Source organism: Cydia pomonella, chromosome 5 (assembly GCF_033807575.1).
Source record: "Cydia pomonella isolate Wapato2018A chromosome 5, ilCydPomo1, whole genome shotgun sequence".
Lineage (NCBI taxonomy): Eukaryota > Metazoa > Arthropoda > Insecta > Lepidoptera > Tortricidae > Cydia > Cydia pomonella.
Genome location: NC_084707.1, coordinates 24773859 through 24796229, shown reverse-complemented (window position 1 = coordinate 24796229; position 22371 = coordinate 24773859). Strand labels below are relative to the sequence as shown.

The 22371-nt window shown below is 38.2% G+C and overlaps 1 protein-coding gene across 1 annotated transcript in view; it reads left to right on the top strand.

Moving 5' to 3' along the window:
• Positions 1-22371, top strand: part of LOC133518145 (nephrin) — a 732429-nt gene that overhangs the window by 471690 nt on the left and 238368 nt on the right. The window contains exon 5 of the mRNA XM_061851736.1: positions 15941-16054. Coding sequence (XP_061707720.1) covers positions 15941-16054 — 114 coding nt within the window. The remainder of the gene's footprint in view (positions 1-15940; positions 16055-22371) is intronic.

Sequence of the window (22371 nt, the reverse complement as noted above, 5' to 3'; positions counted from 1 at the left end):
CAAATCTATGCTCTTATTGGAAGTTTTTCTAGGCAGCCACACTATTATGGAACTTTCTCCTACTCTATCAGGCGCAGACCAAATTCACTTTCAAGCGCATGTTACGCAAGCATTTCCTTTTTTTTATGAAGGAGGAGGCAAACAAACAGACGGATCATCCGAAGGTAAGCGATTACCACCGCCCATGGACACCTGCAACACCGGAGGGGTTGTAAATGGGTTGCCGGCCTTTAAGATGAGAGTACGCTCTTTTCTTAAAGAATTGTTCCTAGACAAACTTCCTTCACCGTCCTCCTGATAATCCACATAGGTACAAAAAATATTTGTAAAAGTATATCTGTATGTTTAAACTATACTTACTGTTTTTTGTATTAACACTTATACTATGTCTTGATTAAAATTTAATTTACTTTAAAATACCTTGCAATTCGTGTAATTTGATCTCTGATTTAGTCCATTGGTTGACTGGTAGAGAAGGCCTCAAGGCATTAAGTCAGATATTAAGTATCGTGCTATAAAGATCAAATAAATAAATAAATCACTTAATTTCACGAGAATAAATAGGTTCAGAAATGCTTTCCGCATTTGGAGAAGAATAGCCGGACAAACGGACATTCGAAATTACGAATTCTCGCTTCGCTCTCGCTTCGCTCTCGCTTGGTCAAACAAAGATTATCAGATAAAGTAAATAAAAAAACACTTCGTCCATAAATCCAAGTTAATATTAAATGGACAAAACATCGACATTATTACGAAGAGTCCTCCTTCCTTGCCGTATCCGGCAATGGCGACTCCATCAACAATTCTTGTCCGGATTATGAAATGCCCTTATGTGGCTCGCAAAACCAAACTTTGTTTTGAAGATGCGGTCACACGATGCGCAATGGAGTTGTCCAGTCGAGTTGCGGGTGTATGTGTAGAATAGCCGGACAAACGGACATTCGAAATTACGAATTCTCGCTTCGCTCTCGCTTGGTCAAACAAAGATTATCAGATAAAGTAAATAAAAAAACACTTCGTCCATAAATCCAAGTTAATATTAAATGGACAAAGCATCGACATTATTACGAAGAAACCAAATAAAGAACGAATATGAACACAAGTGCGTAATAAAATGTTTTCCCGAACTAACATTCACTGTAATTGCCCATCAAGATGACGAAGCACCTCGTTGGTTGTTTTCTATTTCGACTCCATACAATCCGGTGAAGGCATTCATAGTTTATTGGACGATGATACCACAGACAGTATGTGTTGGAGTACCTAGACCAAACAAACGCGCTTGTTTTGAGTGCCATCCATGCGAAGTGGCAACAGCTTCCAAGCGTTTGTGTCAAATCCTTGTTTTAGCGCACGGGAGAGATTTTTTGATGTTTTTCCGAACGGTTTTGTTCGTTTAAACACTTCTTCGTTTGTCTGTCAAGTGTCAGTACTCAATTTAACGCTCTAGGACATGTCATATAAAATAATTTGTTTAAATTTGAACTTTAATAGCTGTCAATAGAGACTTTTTATAACTGTCATATATGGCTTCGTACGAACTAGAGGCTTAATTTATATGCGAATCAAATAAAATTAACTGTGGTATCTGAATTTGTTGATTTGGTGACTGCCAAGGAGTGGAATGCCCTGCCCGAGTAATGACTTCCACATGAGTACAATCTGAATATCTTCTCTATCTCCAAGGCTAAAGTAAATAGGTATCTCATAGTTAAGCGTGCTCCACCTTAGACCGCATCATCACTTACCATCAGGTGTGATCGTGGTCAAACGCCTGCCTATCCTCCATAAAAAAAAGTGTTCGTTTAGATATCTCATAAATAACTTCCTAAAGATAAGATGTTTGAACGAAGCGAAATTTTTTCTTGACAACGCGAAGATGACAATATTAATGTAGCTGACCCTCGCACGTTTTCTAGAGTTATAATTTTATTGCTTAGGATGGATTTTACTTTGAATATGGTCTACCGCTATTTCCACATTGCTCTAGCTGGAATAAAGGTACAAGCTTGATTTACACACTAAATTTAATAACTGCAATATCTATTAAACAATGTATTTGCTGATATCAAATCAGTTTGAGTCGTGATCGATCACAGAAACTTCAGGAATGTTCAATCAATGTTGCTCTTAGACGCTCGATTTTCATTAGTGCTGATGAAACCGTTTATTAATTTAATCAGCGGGACGTGTCACGTCGTGCGTGGATGGATGGAGTGCTTGGACCCTTGTCACAGTAGTTGCTGACTTCAGCAAGCGAAAGAATTTCCTATACTGGGATAGATATAGCTAGCTTTCCTCTTTTCCTATGGTTGGCAAGTTTAAGCAATACTTCAGTGAAAAGTTTTACTGCAACGTGGAAGAAAAGCTAAAAAACGAAAGCTACCTCAAAGTTGCAAATTTGACGTAGGTATACGTTGAAAGGTTTTTCATGAAACAGCAATTGTCAGAGAAATTAAAGATAAAGATAACATAAAGATAGTTTATTATTCAAGTAGGCATATTACAATGCGCTTATGAACGTCAAATAAAGCTACACAGGCTCTAACCCTACACCTCTGACCCGAGAAGATTTAAATCCCACCTCAATTGGAGGGTATCCAATATGGACCGGCAAGAAACATCTAAATATCTAAATGTAATCAATATAATAGCGCAAGTTACATTACCTGACATGCTGTCTGCATGCTGAATTGCGATGATTTTATTATATACTTACACAAGATCTTTTTAAACTTTGATCAATTTTAAAAAGCTGCTTATTTATTTAATATAACTCGGTATGAACTTAGTAAACAAACGCTGAATGAGTGGAAGTTCAATAAAACGACATAATTAAAAATGCAACACACGCAACCGCCCCCGGACGGACTCCTAACTTCTAAAGGAAGATAACATTTAGCGAGCATATAGGAAGACGTGGACTTTAACAACTTTCAATGAAAATTGTTGCGAACATACTGACTTTATTACTTTTAGGATATGAGAAATATAGGTGATGTTATGCAAAACAGAAATAGACTGTGACTTTATATGCGTGATCGTTATTTTAAAATGGAAAATTAGACTGCTTGCAACTAATAGTTTGATCTAACGGCATAAAGTGTCTCGAGAAATTCCTGACCAAAATTCCTTGCGGAAGCAAGCAACGTAACTCACAAGATTGTGTTTTAGGTACATTGCTTTATATGATTCAATCGAATCTTGGAAGGTGCTGGTGAATTGACCTAATAGGAGTTTTAAGCTAGTTCTAACCCAAGCCTATTTGATAGGATTTTAGTACTAGAGTCCGTATTGAAACCTTTTGATTGGTTGATTTTCCCTTCAATTGGTATATATTGTATACCGTCAAGATGGCAATTTATTCTCTATTTAACCCGCAATACACTGTAAAACAAGAGATTTGCGAAAACCCCAACAGTGTTAGGCAACCAACCCCGCCATTCAAGGAAATTACCTACTTAGTTGCCTCGTGCACACGATTATGGTCCTCGCCCTTTGGTGACAGAGCCGAAATCGTGTGGCCTCACGGGAAGGGTGCTTAATCACGAATTGATGAGGCGAGCTAATTACGTTCCGCAGCTCGCGATATAATGTACAGTTGGAACCCTACAATTAAATTGATTGTTTGGTGCCACCTATATTTCAAGGTACAAAGCAGTAGGGTTCAAAATCAACCGATATACATATGTATATCCTACCTACAGTTCTTAAAGATTTTTACAATAAAATTACAACTGTTAATAAGTAGTATGTATGTGCGCTGCTGTTATTCGTTTTTCGCAATCTTGTCCGAAGTTTGGTCTTCGTCTTCTTCTCCTTGTCCTTTTTCCATTATTTGGGATCAGCTCTACTATATTTCGCTAGGATCCGAAAAATAATATGAGTTGCTATACTTCCCTCTAAACACAAGAAGTCTAAAGCTTGCTAGAGACTATCCTCTAGCAATCTTTGAACCCAAGCGTGCATTCGACTGAAACTGCGACATTAAACAACGAAACATTCTACAAAAACCATTGCATTCTTTCTTTTATTCGCATATCCAGGTCAAGCGCGACTCCCATTTCCGCTCACAAATCATTATCGCCTACAAAAGTGCGTGCAGACGTTGACCTTACACAAATGCCATGCAAATGCTAATCGCTGCCATTGCTACACTCAAGGTGATAGTGCAGGCAAATGTCACCGCTATATCTACGCACATATAGGCTGAAGCTCTAGAGTCGAGACAAGCTGTTCCTATCGCTTAAGCATGGTTAGGTAGACGATTCATATTTTTGAGAATACCAGCGTAGCGAGACTTTGAGTGCCGTATAAATTGTAGACACTGATAGGGCGCTAATTATTGGACTGCCTCAGGTTACGTTACGATTCACTCGAGTTTTGCAGGCAATTGGAATGAAGTCTCAGGTGCGCGAATCCGCGCTTTTAATAAATTGCGAACGTCGTTGCCTTCGTCTTGTGTTGTCGAGAATTATGGTTCGGGAAATTTGCAGCTGAATGAACCGGCGAAAACAGGTGCAGGCGTTGTAGGCAAAATTAATTCTAAATATTAAGCGCGGTGTTCTGAAACGGCTTTTGACTAGGTACCTAGCTTGTCGTATTGTGGGAACTTGATCCAAAGAAGCTTAAATATGGGTGTGGGGTGGCCTAGTTTGAATCATTTGAAAAATATATGAAATAGAAATATTTATTTGGTTGAATATTTAGTCTAATATGTTTCAATACTAGATCTTACACACAGCGCAACCTAAGACGCCTAATTTATGTCTAGCACACGTAACAAGTTCTACTTCTTTTTATTCTTTTTGTACAGGTATATTAGTCCAATTCAGATGAAATATTTAAATTGCTTTATGGCTGTAAACATTTGCTCAGGTCAAAAGATTCTAGAAATATTGACAAACAGCCTGTCATATTGAATTATTACACTCCAGCCTACAACGACTGTACAATTTAATCACAGCAGGCTATATAACTCTCTTATACAGCAAATCTCGATATAACTGGTATCTGTTTCCAGTAATTGGTCACAGCTCACAGCGACAGCCCACGCTTATTCCCATCACTTCAAGCATCATATACTTAGACAAACCAGTATAACTACGCTCTCTGTTTACACATAGTCACTACCAACCTCAAGGTCATAGATTTATAGAGTTAGGTAAGTCTCGACTCGTGCGTGTTCAGGAATACGCGGCCAGGTAATATGCCGTCCGGCTCCCGCGCGGCACCGTTAATTTGATCGCATTTCCGTCAACGGGTTGTTCCCTTTAATGAGCAGCGGCCCCCCGGGCCCGGCGTAATTGGCCGGTGCCGGACGCCGGACAGCGCCGATAATTGCCCGTCTCTTTTGCCGGACGGCGCCACGTGTCGGGGCTTGATGGGATGCCCGTGCTTCCGATTTGTTGGGCTGCCTTTATGGCCGGTGAAGTAGTTTCATGTGTGACTTTCAGAATAGACTTTCACCTAACAAAATTACCTACTTGCTAAGATGTCTCTTACCTGTTTAAGCTAGTATAATAATTATATTATTCAATTAAGTATTAAATCAAATTAATTTATGAATTATTATTTTGCGTAAGCTGAAGACGCGGTTTCGATTCCCGTCTCGGCCACCGGTGGATTTGGTCCGTTGACATATATCATATATCTAGGGACGGACCTTACGGACAATAAGAACGGGGCCATTAAAATGATGTCACTCACACGAATTCGAGCCAATCGTGCAGTCTAACGCCACAACGCGATTGGTTGATAAGTTCGCATCACGCGCGCGATTGTCCGCAACTAGTTGCGTTAGACTGCACGATTGGCTCGAATTCCAATTCAATTTTTCTCTATATGTATACGTATATGATATGCATTGCAGTTTATATTTGTTACATCCAAGAAATTTAAATCATAGAATAAGAAAATGGACTATCCCTTTACAAAATCTAAACAATATTTACGCGCTGCAGTATATTTCAGGTAGTAGACTTGCAAACTGCGCTCACAAATTCCAGTTTTAAAAGAGTAGTTAGTCGTAAATTTCCTTTTCTTCATAAAATTCAGAATAGCCCCGGGGCTGTAACGGCTTGATTTCACGCCAAGTTCGGTTTGGCGCTGCCCGCTCGGGGCCTTATTCTTGAATGCATTTGACGTTTGAAAATGATATCGAAAACATATTTTTTTACATATAAATAAATAATGTATAGTCGCGCACTGTGCAGTTTCAGAGGATTTTCTCTAACGAACGACTGGTTTAGACAAAACTTCGGAGCTAACGTTTTTTTCGTGGGGCTTGCACTATGGCAACTTATAGAGAGTACACGTGGTTATAAAATGGCGGGAGCTTTAATTTTTACCAATGCAAGCACGGCATACCGGGTATAGCCTTTAACAGGATCAATAATTTAAACAGTAGGTAGTACACCTCATACTGATCAACATATGTTCAGTAGCTTATAAAAATAACTCGAGTTTTGATTTTCATTACACTTCAAAGTTTATTCTAAAATGAAATGTATTGCGAATTTCGTTCTGTTCAAAGCGTGACAACTGTGTCAGGCAACGTCAATTAAAAAAGTAAAAGATTCATAATTTTTAAATGTTGTTAAACATTTTTTTATCGTTTGAAGAGTATACCTACATACATATGTTTTCATTATTTTCTCGTGTTACAGGCCACATCTGTACCCCTAGTGTAAATTTGATCGACATCATAACGTGACGAACGCGTTTGCGTTAAGTCTCATTTTGTATAGGATTTTGAGTTTCCAAAACGTCCCGCTTGGCGCGCTCTTTCTAAATCCAATATAAAATGAGACAAAACGCAAACGCGTACGACACGTTTCGAAATCGAATTTATTTACACTAGGGGTACTGGTATACGTTGAAAGCTCAACCTTTTGCGTAAAATTCATCGGGTGGGATATCGGTATGTCTGTGTACATCCAGAGACAATATGATTTACTTGAATAACTAACTGTAAAGAACCAAAAATTGAGTTAGTGCTAGCAATGAATATATTGAATATGATAGCCACTAAAGTAAAAAGAGTGTTAATTGGCAAACCGTGAAAAAGTCATTAATGATATGCCGATTAATAATCTGACCAAGCCATAATGGCTTGCAGCTACGAGTGCCTACTCGTATTCAGCAGTGGCTATTTGTGGCTGATATAATAGTTAAGATAGTGCTTATAGGCTTTCAAGCAATCTATATGCATATTGAATCAGTATTACGTCGGTGTCGAAGTCCAGCTTCTGAATAAGCCTCCGGTCCACTTTCGGATAACCGCCTTTTGCCATGAAACGTGTTATCTGCGATATTGGAGGCGATGATCGCCGCGGTTGGATAAGTGGCACGGGACCGAGAACGAAATGTTGAGTGGTTAATATTTACTTTTTAGATTAAACTGTTAGTTTGAGCAGTATATGTCTGTACTATACATCGTGGGCTTATATAACCCGACAGATTTTAAATGGTGTATTCTTGACCGCACTTAGAGACTAAAATGTCATAAAAAGTTTTCTGTAATCGGTCTTATTTTAGAGATAATGTCAATTCTTGTCTTCTCATTCGTGTAAAGGGATCACACTTTATAAATTAAATTCTCGTCTGCCAATGCTTTGCCACTTCTAGCCCTCTGGGTGTAGCCCTCAGGAGATCTTCCTCAGTGCACATCGTTGAGCACAGGGAACATTTGATCATGTGTTTTGTTGTTTGGAGGACTCCACACTCGCAGAAAATATCACCTTGTCGGCCAATACCCCATCTCAGAAGATTATCTTTTGACCGACCAACTCCCGTTCGAAGTCGGTTAAGGGCTTTCCATACTGCCCAGTTTTCCTTTCCCCCTGGAGGCAGGAGTTCCGCAGCTGGTATGCGTAACGACGTGTCGTTGAGTTGTGAGTTCCATGATTTTAGGCGAGCCTCCTGGGGAGTTTGGTGCTTCTAAAAATTCTTGTAAAAAATAGTTTCTGTAATAACTCAGTGAAAAAAGCCTTTTTGGCTGCGATGCTGCCACTATGCGACTTGGTTTAGACATACCTTCTGACAGACATTAAAGTTTGAAAGGGAACTCGCAAATTATTTATCTGTAAATAAATAAATTAAACTTTACTTATTCGTTAAGATGTAAAACGAAATAACGTGTCGTGTGCAAAAAAAAAATACAGATTTTTTTTGCCGTATTTAACCAAAAGTCATAGATAACATTTTTGCTTCTTATGACATTAGAAATGCGTGGTTTAAATCTGTCGGGTTAGATATATAGGTCCACGGTCTAGATTAAGTAGGTATAGCATCAAAGACTCGCGGCACCCCGAACTAAACGCAAGCAAGCTACAAATGTATGAACTCGTAATGTATAAACAGGCCCTAATGTCCAGCCATCCTTACCCATATGCCACACTTATCCATATTGACTTAACCATTTTCCGAAGCAAGCGCTTCTCTAGTCCGTTAGTATCACTAACTACCGGCTTGTACTCGAACGTTTTAATATAACGAAAATGAATTTTTAGATTTATTTTAGTTTTATTTTAGATCTAATTTAGTCATATTTTAGTTTTATTTTACTTATAGTTTTTATTATCAAGTCTTTGATTTAATTTATCAATTAATATATCTTTAGTAAGAAAATAAATGATTATTAAAATAACCAAGAACCCGTGAGTGGCTGGTTTTATCTTATCGTATATTTCATTCAATTTAATCTATTTCATTCAAACTTCGTTGGGAAAACTTTACAATCATGTTATTTAGTGTCAATGGTGTACAAACACGCAATCCTGAATTGACAATAAATTGTCACGAAGCTTAACTGAGTGTTTATTTTCTGCCCTAGTATTGTTCAGATTGTTCTATCGAAGGCATATAGCACAGGCAATTGAGTTGCTATATATTATTAAGATTGCCTATTAATGTCAATAAGGGTAAGTGTGGCTGGCCTTCACATTGGAGCCTCTTTTCACATTGGCTAGTGTTTATTGCAAGTTCATACAATTGCTACTTACTGCTTTCGTTTAGTGGCAAATGTATTTACTCGCAATAAACGCGAATCAATGTCTTAACACTTTCGGATCTTCGAATCCATTGTGAAATCTGTTTTGCATTTTGGCTGTGAAACTAGGAGAGTGAGTAACGGCCTAACGAATAAACTCCAAATCTTTGCCAACAAGTCCCTGAGTAGATCCTCGTTTTCTGGCCAAAAACCATTCGGAGCGAAGAAACCGCTGGACGGAAGTCATGGCTCCAGGCGGCCTATGTACACTCTTGGCAACGGTCTGTCAGTGAACTACGAGCGATCGGGCTGAAGTGGAGTGAGGCCAGAAGGGTCGCTGAAGATAGAAAGGCGTGGTGCGGCCTTGTGATAGCCCTCTGCACCTCTGGGTTGTCTTAAGACAACAACAACAATGTGTAAACAGGCCCCAATAAGAAGACCAGCCACATTTATCCCGCAGCCACACTTAACCGTTTTGACCTTATTCATTACTAGAATAAGGTCAAAACGGGCACGGGCACTAGTCTCACCAACCCTCATGGCTTCGCCATTTCGAAAACTTTTCAAAACCCATATTATCTATACTTTTAATATGTGCTATCAACTGATAATGTTCGAAGTAAAGGCGACTTAGTCGAATATTTAATTTATTAAATATTAAGTTAAATTACTTGTGTGTAACATATACCTGCTTATACATGCAAATACACAACAAGTTGATCTAATCAAGCGTCCTTCTAATCTTTTCTATACTGAAAGGTTTAATTACCTTAAAATAATATTTTGCTCCAACCTGAGCGCTCTTGTGTCATCTCCGCGATAACAGAAACTTCCCTGGAAGATGACCGGGGAATCGAGGCTTAATCGAAACTTTAAATCACTTTGCTCGGATCCGCAAGACTTTGTTGTCTTTCCATCCGAGCTGATCCACCGCGAAACGGTAAACAGATACCTACTTATTTATCAATTAATATCAAGAGTTAGTCAGCTCGAAAGTTTTAATTGGAACTGAGACTGAAAGGACAAGCGAAAAAGCTGTATGCAACGCGGAGTCAGTCACTTTGACTGGTCGGTATTAGAGGTTAAAGTTAGATTGAGCGCGCGGCTCTGACGCCGAATGTAAAACCTAATTGCCCTTTGATGCTTTAAATGGGACAAGCCAGAATAGCTTTTATATACAGCTGTGCCAAGCAAATACAGGCCTTTTTCCCTTGCGGCTTAAATTGGAACAATGGCATAGTGGGAATGCGGCTGGCTGCATGGTAATCGGAGTGAATTGTGAGCAATCACCTGCGTTGTATTTAGGCTGATTGGCTATTAATCTGCTTTGGATACCTCCGTGCTGTTTACTGGGTGAACCAATAATGGTGCAAAGTGGGAATAGGCTTGAAACTGGAATAAATATTTTAATATAAATACTATTCCTTAATTGTTCAGAAATACCTAATAATGATTTAACTTAGGTATGTTAAATAGGAAAATAGGTTAAAGGAATCAGAATAGATCCAATTAAAACTGAATTGTTAAACTTAGTTGCTGATGCTGACTATGAGATTTCTTGAGAAGGAAAGAGTGTCTTTAAGTAGAATTGAATAATGATACTTTAAAAAGAATTGAATAATGGTACGAGGATTTAAAAGCGATTCAGCTTTTGAATATACATTTTATTTTTATTCGCAGTGTCATTGAGATATCCCTAAAATAAAATACAAAAATGAATTGTGATCGTTATATGTCTATTAAAATTATTTGTCCCCATAAGCAGCCACACAAAAACACTAAAACAAAACAAAACATTTAAAAGCGCATATTAAGCGCGTAATGCGTTATCTCTCTACATATGCCTCGTGATGGATTTAAACATGTCGAACTATATCCAACCTAAAATTCACGCAATCTTAGGTTGTATAACTTTCCCTGTTTACCCGTTTCAAAATATTTTATTAGCCTCCATTACATTTGCCAACACGCTCCGAACGGCATCTCCGAACCTAAAATATTAGAAAGCTAAAACTTCGTGACATGCTATGTTTAGACAATCCTAAAATACAGGAACGGAGTTCCCTCGCAGGTCCCTGGTGTAGCGGTAACGAACCGGAACGTTGCCGTCACCCGCCGTCTCATATCATAACGCGAAGTATTTCGATCGCTTGTCTAGCATATTCTTAGATAAACCAGTCTGGCCTTTTCTTGGCTTTCCTTTCTTAGTGCTTTGATTGAATCCACCTTGTTATAACTATGTAAAAACCGCCCTGTATTTTACGCAAAATGCAAAGGATTTAAGCCCTCCTACGTATTGTGTACACGTCACGAAATACCTACCATAAATTTTGTGTGGCGGGGACGCTGATAACTATCAGTTATTCATGAACTTTTAGTAGATAGATAGAATACTCTTTATTGGCACACCTCAGTAAAAAGATACAAGAAAATAAACAATTGATTAAATGTAGGGGCAGACAACAGGCGGTCTTATCGCTAAAGAGCGATCTCTTCCAGACAACCTTTGGGTAGCGGAAATAGAGAAGATAATCGAAAAAGTAGGTGTTGCTAAAACGTTATGAAACCTACATTCACACACACAATTACATTACAAAGTAGATTATATAGTATTTATACACATTACACATAACTTACAGAATAAAAACGTACCACATCAATATTATCATAAACGTCCTAGTGTTCCATTTCATAATGCTCAATAGATGATACCCTGGTCCTACATCTATTGACAATGACTTCAGTTTTAAAATGTCATGTACTAGGCCAGTAATGGGCACTCCCACGTCCACTTTATTTATAACTCAAAAATAAATGAAAAGCTTAGTATTGTGTAATTCTATGAATCCGTACGCTCGTGCTTCTCATCTGTCTGAGTTTTCCTAGAATAAAAGAGCCCAGAGTCTATTCAACTTTAGTATTCCAACAATCGATATGCACGTTACGCAACTAGTATTTGAACTTCCAATAAAAATGGAAAACTTAGAACTAGGAGAGCTTCTTAAGATGATTTACTTTGCTGGAAAGCTAATAAAAAATAAATGATTTTCTGTATATACCTATTCATAATTTAGTAGCTCATTGACAAGAATCATGATTGTAGACCATCTAAAAATTGGAAAATTATGAAATCGCCGTGGGAAATAGTCTTAGGGATTGTAGAACTGGCAGCCACTGAAGCACAGTGTACAGAACCCCCTAAAAAGTACACTTCTTAAATTATGTCAAGTGCGATTTCAAGTATGGAGTCGCGCTTCGTAATATGCTGGGGGGTTAGTACTGATCATAGATGACACTTTGAAGGAGACAAACAGTGAAACAATCACCAGTGGATCTGTTTACCTGATATGTGTGTCGAAAATCACTCTCATAACTGGTTCATATTAAGCTATACGTGTGGTAGGCGATGGGAAGCGCTACTGACTATTACATGCCAAACATTGACACGTTAGTTATGCCAATGCCGTACACCTCGTTATTATAATGCCTTATATCTATCTTGATTTAAGACGGCACACTTGCACACATTATACCGTAAAGTAAAATACGATAAATGTCTTTTTATGGTTACAATTATTGAAGGAAATTGGATGATTAAAACAAATTGGCTGTAGTTAACATTAATTAATATTCAGTACCCCTAGTGTAAATTTTATCGACATCATAACGTGACGAACGTGTTTGCGTTAAGTCTCATTTTGTATAGGATTTTGAGTTTCCAAAACGTCCCGCTTGGCGCGCTCTTTCTAAATCCAATACAAAATGAGACTAAACGCAAACGCGTACGTCACGTTTCAAAATCGAATTTATTTACACTAGGGGTACAGAAGAATTTTCAATACACAAAATTTAATAGTTCAAAGTAACAAAACTTCAGTCACGACCTACCATTGATCTTAAAAAATATTATTTGATATAAGCTAAATGTGAATTGTCTCATGGGGTAGTATCTAATTAATATTAAAAGAAAAGTAAAAAAAAAACCGGAACACATGATACCTATAAAACACGAAAAATTATTCCAAAAATTGCACTCGTACCTATAACAACGTAGCGACGAGACTGCACGGAAACTCTAGACTGTCCTATAAAATTTGCCTGCATCATTAGCGTCACGAGGCAACAGGCAGAAAAATGTCTCCAGTCGGTGAGCTATTCCGGAGCAAGTCAAGCCAGCGAGATGTCATTCTAACAGCGTACCAAGCACTGGCAAGACGAAGGATCAGCTGAACCAGTACAAGTGAGCACTTCGATCACATACTTGACAAGGTTCTCGCGATACACCGGTTTGTTAGCAAACAAGATTTACTCTCGCTCGTGAACGAATGGGAACACGCCTAGACATTTCCTTATTCTTCGCGGATCGTGATTCTAAGAATAGAAAAGAATTGACACTTGAAAGGCTGGGACAAGCTTAAGAATTTAAAGGTCGAATCAGATATGTGATGACCTTTTCTGAATCCGTCGAACCCTTTGCTACAGATAATCAGAAAGACGCTCTGAATCGCATCTAACCCGTTTTGATCATGAAACGGAGCAGACGGAAAGTCTTATTTTCATGGGCCTACTTTCAATTTGATATTACGAGTATTTAACTAAATTACCTTAGCTATTGATTAATATCATTAGGATCTTTACCAGAGCGCCATGAAACACACTAAAACTTGTACCCTGGACGCTGACGCCGAACGCCATACATTTGTGGTAACTAATAATTGGTTTAATTCTAGTTAAAATTAGAAAATTATTTTGGAATCATATTTATTTATTATTTTAATATCATATTATTTTACTATCATATTATTTTATTATAATATTATTTTATTATCATATTATTTTATTATAATATTATTTTATTATCATATTATTTTATTATAGTTGAATGCTCTCTTGGCATCAGCACCCGAGTGTGAGCTGTTTGCGTGGCGATGGGCGGCTGTGAGAAATGAATGCTTGAGATTCTGTGAAGTAATGGATGCGAGGCCCACATCTGTGAAAGTGTAATTACTAATTATTGATAATAATTTGTTATTGTATTATTTGTTTGTATGCACCTGTTATTTGTAATATGTACATATAAAATTATATGTTTGTTATATGTTAATTTTAAGTTTCACGGCGCATTGGTATCTCTGTAACATCATAGAAAGTAGAAACTAGAAACATATTTTCAAACAAAATGAATAATAAAATAAAATGACACAAGGCACAGGTGTGTAATAAAAATGTTTCAAGATAGTGCTACGAGTATTGCATCAATTCTTTTACAGTACATATGGGGCTACTTTATAGCACTAGTGCGAGAAGTAGCATATTACGTTACTGTGTCGAACATTTAAAGGGCCATATGTACTGTAAAACGTTGTACGATACATATGCGAATAGGTAATTCGCAACTCGTGTCGATTTAAAACACTCCCTTCGGTCGTGTTTTAATTTATCGCCACTCGTTTCGAATTTCCTATTTTTCGCACTTGTATCGTAATGTACTATTACGGACTCGCAAATATTTCTATATTACTTATATATAACTATGAGTAAGGAAAGAATGATCGAGTAGTTCGGTGCAAATTGTATTACTAGTGACTATACTTCTAACAAGAAATATCCGGTTTATATTATAAAGAACACCAGATGCCTGATTTGTTCTGATTCCTCGAGGAATCGGAATATCATAAGAGTGCAAACGCGCAACTCAGAACGATTGACGAAGGTCTGCTTGCGCAGTTAGTCGTACTTATCATCACCTTAGAGCAGGTATTCGGTACACTTCGCAGTTAGAAGCTCATGGAGAATGCAAGCTGCCGTAGCGCCAGACTGATGGTGCCGCATTACGAGAAGCGATCGCATATTTTATTCATCGCCGCAGATAGGCGCGCGAAATTAGGAAAACAAACGAACAAAAGGCGAGAGATTTACTTTCGGCTTATCTTCTCTGTAAACGGGCGGATGTTACTGTTTACTGACTTTTTTTATTTTATTTGTTTTTTACGGTTGTTGAGAAATTTAAACTCGGGATTGCTCTGACGATTGGCTAATATTTTATTTGGGATTAATGCTACTTGGATACGCATTCACGGTCTGAATATAATACGAAGGTCGAAGATCTACCTAAAATATTGACGTCTTTGAATTTATATTTTTTATTGTAGAACTCGTTTTCCTCCTCATTCTTATTATTGTTGTGCTGTTTTGGAAGTTTGGTTTTTCGCAGTATGTATCCTTTTTTTATACCACGACTGTGGCAAACAAGCGGCCCGCCTGATGGTAAGCAGTCACCGTATCCTATGGACGCCTGCAACACCAGAGGTATTACATGCGCGTTGCCGACCCTTTAAAAACCTGTACACTCCTTTTCTAAGAACCCCATACTGTAGCCCCTCGGGAAAACCTCGGCAGGAAGCTCATTCCACAGCCAAAGCGTTCGCGGAAGGAAATTCCTCTTAAACCGCACAGTACGCGACCATTTAAGTTCTAGGGTGTGAGGATGAACACCCTGCCGACGGCGAGCGGTGCGGTGATAGAAAGCGGCCGTTGGCATCATGTCAAACAATTCTTCAGAGCACAGCCCATTGTACAAGCGGTAGAACACACACGAGGAGGGAATGTCTTATAATAATCCTCCTATAATACTAATATCCCTATAGATTCGAACTAGTTTTCAGGTACGAAACTGAATTCTATTTGTATCTTATCCCTTTCTTCTCCTAAAAAAAAAACGTTTCTGGGACGTTGGAATTTCGTTTTGGATATAATTTAACTAGTCTACAAAAAAACAGTTGGTCAGCAACCCTTGCTGATCATCTGAATTTTCTGCTGAACAAAATATACATTTTTGGCTGACCATTTAATGACTTCTCTTTATTTATTCCTCTACCCTTAAAGTCATCAGCCCCGAACAAAATTACATTCAGCAAAACTAGTTCTAAACATGTTATTCTCTTCCAGTGCCCCCAGAGAAGCCGGTGGTGGTGGACCGCTGGGGGCGCGTTATCAACACCACCACGTTGGGCCCGCACCAGGAAGGAGACGATGTTCTGCTCACCTGCCGAGTGCTTGGAGGTAAGAACTGAACTATCTTGCCGTACTTCTAGAGAAACTGGTGGTGGACCGCTGGGGGTTCGTCATCAATATCACCACGTTAGGCCCGCGACAGGAAGGAGACGATGCTGTGCTCACCTACAAAGTGCTTGGTAAAAAGTTGTCTTATCTTGCCATGTCTCTATAGAAAAATCAATAGGTGTATATGTCCGTATAGGTAGACTTATGCCTTCCACAAGATGAACTGAAAATCGGCAAATATAAATAAATAAATAAATAAATATTATAGGACATTATTACACAAATTGACTAAGTCCCACAGTAAGCTCAATAAGGCTTGTGTTGAGGGTACTTAGACAACGATATATATAATATATAAATATTTATAAATACTTAAATACACAGAAAACACCCATGACTCAGGAACAAATATCCATGCTCATCACACGAATAAATGCTCTTACCAGGATTTGAACCCGGGACCATCAGCTTCATAGGCAGGGTCACTACCCACTAGGCCAAACCGGTCGTCAAATATAAAGACAGCATGAACTGATGATGATGATGATATCTGTATGGGGCCCAACGGAAGACCAGCGCTGGTTTAATAGCTAGAATTATGCTGAGTTGGGAACCAATTCATGATGCACAGTTATTGTTCTGTTTTTTTTCTGCTTTTATTGTCTGTGCATGTTCGTATAGGTTTTTTATCATCACGAATAAATGTCTTTTCTCTTTTATCTTTATGACTAAAATCTGGATAAACTCAGAATCAAAGTGGATTGTCATTTTCTAGAAGCACTCGAGCCATTGTAGTTAAAGATAATCTTAACAAGCAATAATTATCAAAGCCGAGAGTAATTTAATTAATTAAACTAATAATCTCCAGAAAACACAAAGATCTGCTTTCTATTATTCATGAAATAAGGCTTTGTGCTACTTGAAACTAATAATATTTTCTCGGTAAAATGCTGCGCAATAAGAGATTTATGAATTTCGAGCTAAACGCGGCTTCTTGGGTGTTAAGATGAAAGTGTAGGACCCGCGAGAAACCACCTTTTCATATAAATGTAGTCCTCATTTTCCTACCTGGATATTAACATTATTGAAAATATGTTACATCAACCACACAGCTCGGCAGCCTAAAGCAGATAACAAGTAGATGTCTCGGTTTTGAATTTTGTTTTGAGGAGAGCAAAAAAAACGTAATTTGCCAGATTTGTTAGGTATTTTGTCTAAAATATAAAATTTGTTTATGCCATTATACTAAGGGCGATAAACTTAAGCTTATACAGAGTTTATTTTTTGATATTTTTGTAAATTATAATTTAAAAATAATTTTCAAAAATCTCAGAAGCATGCTACATAAATTCATGTATCTTGTGTTTAGCTTTGAAATACTTTATCTTCATAAATACTTCATATATCGACGGTTAAGGTCGCATATCTCGTAACTCCATTTTTTTAAATCGTGTTAACTCTACCAAGAAGCCTAGCAGACCCTTGATGTTGCCGATGACTCCTGGGAGAGACCCCGGCGAACCGAGGTATTGTACCCGGTACTCTGCCAACCCTGGGCATCAAGAATGACGTGGGCGGCTGTCTCCTCTGCCTCCATGCACGCCCCGCAGAGGGGTCTATCTGTAACACGTAGGGTTAATATGTGTTTGTTTAGTGGGGCGTGACCAGTTATGGCCCCAGACAAAAACCGGAGCTGTGGCCTCTTCAGCTGTCTCAGCCTCCTTGACAAACCGGGGTCGATTCTCAGAAGGGCTTCCTTCGCCTGCCTGCACGTGCCTAGGTTAGACCAGTACTGTTGATGTTTTACTTTCGTGTTGTGTCGCAGCATGTTCCGGAGCCAGGCATAAGGCAGAGGTATAATTGGCTCCGGTCCAGCCACCTTCAGTTGCGAGCCTCCTCTCACCAATATGTCGACTGCATCGTTACCTCGTAAATTGCTGTATCCCTTGATCCACTGCAGAGTTACGCTGGTGGTGGTGCATACCTCTGACAGAGCTTTATGGCATTCGTAGATTAGCCCTGAGGTCAAAGTATAACTTTGCAGAGCTTGTAGTAATAACCGACTATCAGAGAGTATGCGGATGGACAATAATCTAAAAATCGAGAAAATGGCAAATGTAGACCTAGAGAAAATAGCAAATGTAGAATGGCAGACCTATCTAGTATTTAGTCACGATTGAAAATTCTGTCAAACATATTTTTTAACGGCTGTTAAATTTATCAAATTAACAATTTTTTGAGAAAAACAATAAAAATAAATTATAAATCAGTATTTTAAAAGTAAAACTCATTTATACCTTTACTCCCTCGGGCTTTTTTTCACAGTCTATAACTCCCACAGGAACAATACATGCCCTTGTCTTTCAGTAAACCTGCATGAAATAAGATGTTTTTCGTTCTAGTGTGATAAAAAATGAATTAACCGACTCGGTTCGAATAGGCATCCAAGAATTGTCAACTCGCAATCCAACACAATGTTCTACGCCAAATACAGCCGAGTGGAATGTTTCACACTAATCCGGGCGGCAAAATGGCGGAACAGGCGTCCTTCTCTTTTTGTCTACTGCCTGTCGCCATGCTATTGACGTTTTAAAAAAGGAACAAGCACAAGTTAAGCTTCGTTGTTTTGCAAGGTTTGCAACAGGGCATTTCTATTTAAAGTTGTAACCCCAACATGCATTTTAGATTTTAGACTTTCTATACTATTTCCACTTAGACTCACGAGCTCTTTCTATCCGTATTGGAGAAAAAAGTGTTCCCTAAATTTTTGTAAAATTTTTTGGTCCGTTTTTTTACGGTCATAGAACGTTGTATTGAAAACCGTTACTAAACAGACCAAATATTTTAGGAACACTTTTTCTTAGTAAAAATATAAAAAGTTCGTGATTCCGAATAGAAATAATATAAAAATTATCAATTCTAACACAAAAAAATTAAAAATATTTTAATAACGTACTCACTCTCTACTGGGGAGTGTAGTCCGGAGCTCGCGTTGGTGGACGGGCGCAGATTGCGGGCCGCAGCCCACCACGCCCGGTGAAGGAGAAAAAACCCTCGTTGACGGCATTATTGTCAAATACGTATACGTAGTGACCCGTTTTTTAGGGTTCCGTACCGAAAGGATAAAACGGGACCCTATTACTAAGATTCAACTGTCCGTCCGTCTGCCTGTCTGTCTCTCCGTCAGTCACCAGGCTGTATCTTATGAACCGTGATAGCTAAACAGTTGAAATTTTCACAGATGATGTATTTGCAGCTATAACAACATATACTAAAAAGTACGGAACCCTCGGTGGGCAAGTCCGACTCGCACTTGTTCGGTTTTTTAATATATTTAATATGTTTGCGTCTCACGAGAGTTATCACAAAAAAGGTTGGTAAAATTTTGAACAGAAATGCCCAACAGTGCTTTTATTTATGGACGCTTCGAAGTATTTCGACGAACGAATAATAGGTAAAGAGGAGGATAGATTAGACTAAAGAATCAAGAAGAATAGGTCAAGAATCTCTTCTTTCGCGTCTTTCGCGTTTTTGGCGTGGAAACCGCCGGACGGAAGCCGTGGCTCCGGGCGTCCTGTACACTCTTGGCAACGGTCCGTCCAAAGAGAGTTACGAGCGGTCGGGTTGAGCTGGAGCGAGGCCAGAGGACGAGCTGAAGATAGGAAGGCGTGGCGCGAGCTTGTGAAGGCCCTTTGCACCTCTGGGGTGCTTTAGGACAACAACAACAACACAACAACAACAAGGATCTTTAGAGGCTGCTACCGAGTTTAAACGTCACACGAACCCTTCCCGAAAAAGATGCCCTCATACTATCAAAGTTCCGCTCTAATTTTATATGAAATAAAACTTCTCCTGAACATTTACGTAACTATCGCAATGCATCGTATGTTATTGTATTCATTTTAAATTAAGTATTTATAGTAAAAAATATATATCACCTTGATTACGTTTTCATATTAGTTTATATAATTTTTGCATGTCGTTCACCGACTGAAAACTTTATCACCTACTGTAAGTACTACATGTTGTTTTTAAGTATTCTGTAAATAATAAGTTTTGGCACAAATTTCATTTTTGGCACAAGCTTTTATCGCTGACTGTACTTTTCTTCTAATACTCATAGGCATCTAATACTCATCGAGCAAATTCTAAAAACCCCAAACACAATTAGGTTGCGTTGTTTTATCACAGAGTTCCTATGTCCACCTCTTGTCTCCATCATCAGATCAGCTCGATGGTACCATAATATTGCATTGTCACCCGACTTACATATGTATGCAAATTTTCAGCTCAATCGGAAACCGGGAAGTGGATCAAATTTAACTTCCAAGATTTGATTACAAACAGACAACGGTCAGGTGAAAGTAAATAAAAGCTTGTAATAAAATGATCTTGAGTCTGATTCTGTAGTACAGATAGCTATATATTCAGAATCAGAATCAAGATTATTTTATTTTACTAGACATAGGTCTAGTATATAACAGACAAAAGATTTAATTTGTGACTCAGTGACAATAGTTTGACGTATCTAGCGACTTTCATGTTGTTTGTCACTGTGACAAGGTACGAAATAGATCTCAAATTAAATCTTTTTTACTGTGGTAGTTTTCATTACTAAAAGTTATTAAATATAGAAAATAGAGGGAGTAGGTAGTAATCTTGTATGTGAAACTAAGTACCTACTTAATTTCATCTTGCTTAATTTCTAGGCGGCTAGTTTCGTGTGATTCCTTAATAATGGAAATACATTTTGAAGTCAGTTGCTTATAACGTTGAATATTAAACTCGAATGAGGAACACCAGCGACGTATTAAAATAAACAGAAAATCAGCTGTTTAAATATGTGTAAGTGTGTAAAACCGGAACCAAAAGAGAAATGTTAAATAAAACCGTATTTTCATAATATCTACGAACTTTACGATTAAGAGTTTAAAAGTCTCTGATTACTTGACTTAATTAACAATATATTTATTAGTTAAGAAAACTATTTTTATTATCACACGTGGAAAAACCAACCAACTTTTAAATCCTTATATTGTACGGTTTTATTATTTAAAAAACTAGGCAGAGCTTCAATAATTTCAACAACATTTTGTTATTGAGGCATACGTCTCGCTCGCGCCAATACGTGTACAAACAAATACAATTAAAATGCACATGAACAAGTACATTTGATATCGAAATGTAAGTTCGAACAGGCTTCCTGGTCGATATTCAAATAAGAATGTAACTTCCCCTGTACGAAGCACGTTCGATCACGCTCGGCAGACAATTATTTTGCATAAAACGAAGCAGAATAATATACCTAAAGCATAATATGAATAAAAATTGAATCTGTGTTTATCTCCTCATAATCAAGTTATATGTAGATAGTAAGTTAGGTGAAATAGTGCGGAAAGTAAATACATATAATCACGCCTATTTCCCGGAGGGGTAGGTTTCGCTTCTTTCATTTCCTAAAATGTATAAAACTAATATTGTTTCTTCAGTTAGGAATTTAGAGAAGTTATTTGCCGCGATATCATCAATATTTAATTACCTTCAAAGTAAAATTACTGTCACTGTAATAGTTCCACAACACGATGGACCATCATACTGGCCCACTAAGATGAGCCAGCGTGTACGGAGGGTAGTTGTGTTGGATGGCTTATGGCGCGGCGGGATGGCGATGGGATGGTCACGGTGACGGTTTTTTGTCCGCACATCAAAGGTAGGCCAGCGATGGTGCCTACGCATCTACTACTACTACTACTGGCCTTATCGTCTATTTCAGACTATCTATAGTGCAATGTCCGCAAAACATCTTTTTTGGTGACTGAAAAGACCGATGCGAGAGCAGCATACTCTGCCACAGAGCTGCTGGCAAGGGAAGTTCGCGAGTTTGTTACGCATCTACACGTGGCCCATTTCATAGTGCGTGCTCTCAACAATCGCAAGGCCATCTCGCTGGTTCAGCACTAGGCCATCGTGTCGAGGAGCCATAACCATCGCATGGCCACCGCGCTGGTCCATCTTGTAGAGGAGCCATAAAATTATTTAAGATTCCTTATACATTTTTAGCGATTGATATAATTGCTATCGCATAATTTTTGAGAAAAAAAATTTGGGAATTAGAAAAGAATATCGATTCTAGATAAATGATTGAACGTAACCAAAAGTGTGTTTAAACAAGACAGAATCCCACCATGCTGTCTCTGCATAGTATTTTCAATGACAAAGTGTGGCAATCTCATCATTAATGACAAATTTCTATAAAAATGACACTCCCTAACTTTGTTAACTTCAACTTGTAGTTTCTTGTTTCTACTTCTTTCTAC